The 4961-nt window shown below is 36.0% G+C and overlaps 1 protein-coding gene across 1 annotated transcript; it reads right to left on the reverse strand.

Annotated features, from left to right (window-relative positions):
* Positions 1–434: 434 nt before the first annotated feature.
* Positions 435–1538, reverse strand: TAS2R7 (taste 2 receptor member 7). Its single transcript, XM_014347091.4, has one exon. It carries the CDS (start codon positions 1471–1473, stop codon positions 496–498), a length of 978 nt encoding a protein of 325 aa, XP_014202577.1. The 5' UTR covers positions 1474–1538; the 3' UTR covers positions 435–495.
* Positions 1539–4961: the final 3423 nt, after the last annotated feature.

Below are 4961 nucleotides of genomic sequence, written 5' to 3' on the forward strand. Positions count from 1 at the left end.
CAGCATTTATTAAGAACTGTCACTTTATTGAGTCTTTCCCAAAAGTAGAGCTTTGTTGGATGATCCAAGAGGAACCATCTAACGAGGACTATGAGAAGGAACTAGTTGCTTTTCATAAAGATGCAAATAACAGCAAGATGCTGTTACAGTTGTTTTGAATTAGTCACACAACTTTGCATCTGGAAACATGGTTTAGAACTATGAAAATGCCCTCTACTCTTGACAGTTGATATTAGGATATTAATTTCTATTTGCTCTGAAACATGTTTTAAAAAACAGCAACTCTAAAGAAAGGAAGAGTTACAGAAGAGAGAAACAGGGAGACACAGACAGAGTCAGAAACAGAGACAGAGATAAAGAGATCCAGCCAGCTGTACATAAGATTCCCTACATTACAATTACAGATACACTAATTAAGTTTTAGGAGTAATTAATCACATAAAACATTAATGCAAGAACTGAAGTTAATTTAGAAACACCTTATCTTTGTTTGTCCTAGAAAAGCATAGTTTCTCTTCCGATCTGTTTATGTTGTTGGAATTTTCTTCCTTTTAGAATAGACATTACTTTCCAAATCACCTTTAGAGATGCATGTCTTAATTTATTGTTCCCCAGTATTAGGATAAATGAATGACTTGAGGGGTAGATTAGAGCTATGGACTCACCAAAAATCACAGCTAATTCCGTCTCTGGCATAAAGTAGCTGGAGGTGGCAACGAGAAAGGACAAATAGTAGGCAATAAAGAGGAGAAGGAAGGAAATGACAGCTTTCAGGGCTCTCACATGGGCTTCTGTGCTGGGGTCTCTGCACCCTGTGGCACTGAGCTGCATTCGCCTAATATGTCTCCGCAGGGAGAGGATCAAGAGGAAAAAGGACATTAGGCACACACAAAAGGGGAGCAGCGTTGCCAGGTTGAGGAATAACTTGGTAGAAGCATGTTGAGTTTTATTTACTCTGCAACTCCAAGTTAAGTTTGTTTTCCTCTTTGCCTTCACACAAAACCTGAAATCAGCGTTCAAATTCTCAGTGGCTGGAAGGCTAATAAACACAGAGAGAACCACGCACCCCAGTAGAATCCAGGAAATCACCCTGTCAATTCTCCACTTCATCCAGAGGAAAAGTGGGTGAAAGAAATTAGCTATCCTGAAGAAATAGTAAATGCTGAGGCAGGTTGCAAACCAGATACTTAAATGATTGGTTAGTGTCCAGAAGAAGTCAATGATTCTCATTTCTTTACCAGTGGCATAGACATCTGGATATAGCACCAATATAAAACAATCTAATAGTATTACGCACAATAGACAAATTCTGGATATGGCCAGACTTGTGAGGATTAAATCAATGGAGGCAATTTTCCTCTTCTTGACCCAGTCCATGCAGTTTACCAATCCAATGAATGCATTCCCTAAGATCCCCACTGAAAACTCTCCAACTGCTAAGAACAATAAAGTAGTCTGCACTTTATCTGCCATGTTTAAATACAGAAATATGCAATTAGTTTCTAGTTGACCTGATGGAGTTTGACATCCACACCTGCTTCTTAGATTTTGATGTAGTTTTCTTTACCTCTTTGTTGTAGTCTGTTTTGTGATGGAGATTGGAATGATAAATGAAGACTGGAGCTATCTTCGTTAAATCCTAATTAGTCTTGACAAACAATGTGTTTGGCGATCCTTGGCCTGGCCACTGTATGCCCATTTACCTACTCAGCAGGTTGTAATTTTCCACATACGGTTAATTTAGGCTGAGCTACTGTTTACTAAGATGCAAATTGGGCCAATTCCCTTTCATGGTCCTGCATTGTCTTTCTGAGGCTAAGGTGTACGCATTTTGGATTCATTAATTTGTGATGTATACTAGTAACCTCAATAGGGTTGCTAGATTTAGCGACTAAAAATTCAGGACACTCAGTTAAACTTGAATTACAGGTAAAAAAATGAATAATTTTTTAGTGTATGTCCCTGGTTACTTAAGATCAGTGCTTTCAGGAAGTACTGAAGTTCAAATTAGATTGAGTGTTCCATTCTGGCAACCTGAACATCAAGAATTTGGTAGCAAGTATAAAACTGGCAAAAATGAAATTTCTTGAAGAATCTTTATTTTGCTGAATGTTAATATTGATAATTAGTAAAGAATCCAAAGTTTGGTTCCATAGTGAGAGTTATATATTTTCAGGAACTTTAAAAAGTTAACACTAAATGTAGATTATTTGATTCCAAAGAAACTTTAGGTCATTATTTTGGCTGTTCAGATGAACAATTACATGGCATAGTGTCTCTTAATACAACATATTGTCTTACTGACCAAATGACATTTAATGGTTACTTAGCAATGTTATATATAATAAGGTAGAGGACCTGTAATAAAAAAAGACTATTGATTACCTTAAATTTTTCATTTTCACTTAAAATGTTCTCAAGGAAACTTTGAGAGGTATTAGATATGTCCATTACCTTGTTTGTGGTGAAGATATCATGGGTGTTTGAAATTGTATACATTAAATATATGCAGTTCTTTTTATACCAATTATACTTTCGTAAAGATTTCAAAAATTTAAAAAATGTTCTCAAGGGTAGTTGTATGCATGAGAGAGGAGATAGTAAAATTCTGTATTTCATTCTCTCCACTGTCCTCCATACAAATTGCATGAGTATCTAGATCCTCAACCCTTCTAGCAGGAGACTGAAGATTAAACTTTCCACATCTCTAGAGAAGAATTTTTAGTTTGAAATAGCTTCTCTAATTTAGAGTTACTGAGAAGCGCTTTACTACATGGGGTTCCATAGAATAGTTCTTGGGTATTCACACCTTCCTGGGAATGCATGTCTTCTCTTATCCTTCCTTAAAGGACAAACCGTCATTCCAGAGATGTAGCCTTAATTTTTGGACAATCTGCATGATTATGTAGCCATGTTCACAGGCAACTGGAACATCACCTATGATAGGACGATCTTGGATATGATCCCTGACCTAGACTTATCATTTCTTTTGTTTTTTTTTTTTGAGATGGAATTTCGTTCTTGTTGCTCAGGCTGGAGTGCTATTTTGGCTCACCGCAACCTCCACCTCCCAGGTTCAAGTGATTCTCCTGCCTGAGCCTGCCAAGTAGCTGGGATTACAGGCAGGTGCAACCATGCCTGGCTAATTTTGTATTTTTAGTAGATTCCGGGTTTCTCCATGTTGGTCAGGCTGGTCTTGAACTCCCGACCTCAGGTGATCCGTGCGCCTTGGCCTCCCAAAGTTCTGGGATTACAGGTGTGAGCCACTGTGCCTGGCCTAGACTCATCATTTTTACCCTACTGTTTATCCTGGTAAATGAAGTGCTCATGGGAACTATGATGATGTATTTTCTCAAATAATTTTTAGACTTTTTTTTGTTTAGTTTTGGAAATAAATGTAGATTTTATGAATACCAATGTTGTATAGCGTGAAGTTATGTGAATATATAGTTAAAAAAAAAGTTCTATGAGAGAGCATTTTGTCAAAAGCTTACTACTTTGAACCCCAGTCACTGTGGTCACTAGAGATGCTTGAAACATTAGAGAGGCAGGAAACAAAATATGGAAGAAAAAAACTTAACCCTAATGGGGTAAAACCTTCCCAAAAGTACTAATTCAATAAAACGTTTATTTCACTTAAACCTTAGGAAAAATATAAAGTTCATCCTAGTATAAAATCTACCTGTATTTTGTAGAATACATTAATATATTTCATCAAGAGAACATGAATTCTTGTGTCTTGTAAAACAAAGAGTAAGATACACAGCTAGCATATTAGAAATATAGTTCATAAAATTTATATACTTAGGGCTATAAATATTAGTACTTTACAGAGTGAGTTTTACATAATAATAAGACAAACAACTGATAATTTTCCGGTAATTAGTATTTTAGTTATAATAAAAGGAAATTAGTAGATTGAAATACATCAGAATTAAACAGAAAGTAATGGGAGTAAAAGCAATAATGTACAGCCATATTAGTACATACACAACCTGAGATATGCCAGACCAAACGTTTCAATAATATTATAGTGAGGATGGATTTCATGTTCACAGAAAAATTAAAAATTTTAGTGACTTATTTTCCTTTTTTTTTAATAAAAATTTATCTGTATTTTTGGTAAACATTCGTTTCTTCTTCCAGTGACAGTATGTGCTTATTCCATGGTATATGCTATTTTCTTCCCAATTTATTTCTTTTGTTAAGTCCTGAGTGAAAACCTTTGCAGGGTCTGGTTAGAGAAAAGAACCTGAGTGAGCAGTCTGACTGATATTTGTTATCCCCATTCTTTTATCCAGATTGTGAGGAGGGCTTAGGAACACCCCTTGGTGGGTGGCACTTGAATGGGTTCGATTCCCACCTAGGTGCTGCATGAAAAGCAAGTTGTTTGAGAGGAAATTTAATTCCAAGGAAAATCAATAGAAATCATCGGAATAAGGTCAACCAGAAAATATTACCTAGGAGACCATGGAAATCATTATTCGGGAAAACCAAAGACAGACCAGAGAACATCTGAGTTCCTAATCAATAAGCCAAATGGGGGTGACTCAGCAGAGCCATGAAAGGAGCACAATTAAGGAGCGGCAATAAAAATGTATGACAAAGAAAAATGAGAAACCAGTTACTGTAGCTCAGGTCCACTTTACCGTGAGCCAAAGTAAAATCTAAAAAGACTTTAACTAGGCAATACATGCCTAACACTTGCGTTGAGGAGACAAGAAGAGAAGCATGAGCTCTGAAATTCTTCGAGGAAAGGGAGTGTAAAGATGAGCATTTCTGGGTTGTAAAGGGATAGAAAAGATGTATTCAGTAGTTTGCTACTAGGTCCTAATAATATTTAAAGATATGCATCCAAAATAAATGAGATAACTGGGGAAAAATGAGAATAGACTATTAAGAAAATTATATTTTTTGTTAGAGAAGATTTGGTTTTAAATTCCATTTATACAGCTAAGATT

This window comes from Pan paniscus, chromosome 10 (genome assembly GCF_029289425.2).
Source record: "Pan paniscus chromosome 10, NHGRI_mPanPan1-v2.0_pri, whole genome shotgun sequence".
Taxonomy (NCBI): Eukaryota; Metazoa; Chordata; class Mammalia; order Primates; family Hominidae; genus Pan; species Pan paniscus.

Coding starts and splice junctions, on each gene's coding strand:
- TAS2R7 (XM_014347091.4), bottom strand. CDS start 1,473: ATGGCAGATAAAGTGCAGACTACTTTATTGTTCTTAGCAGTTGGAGAG.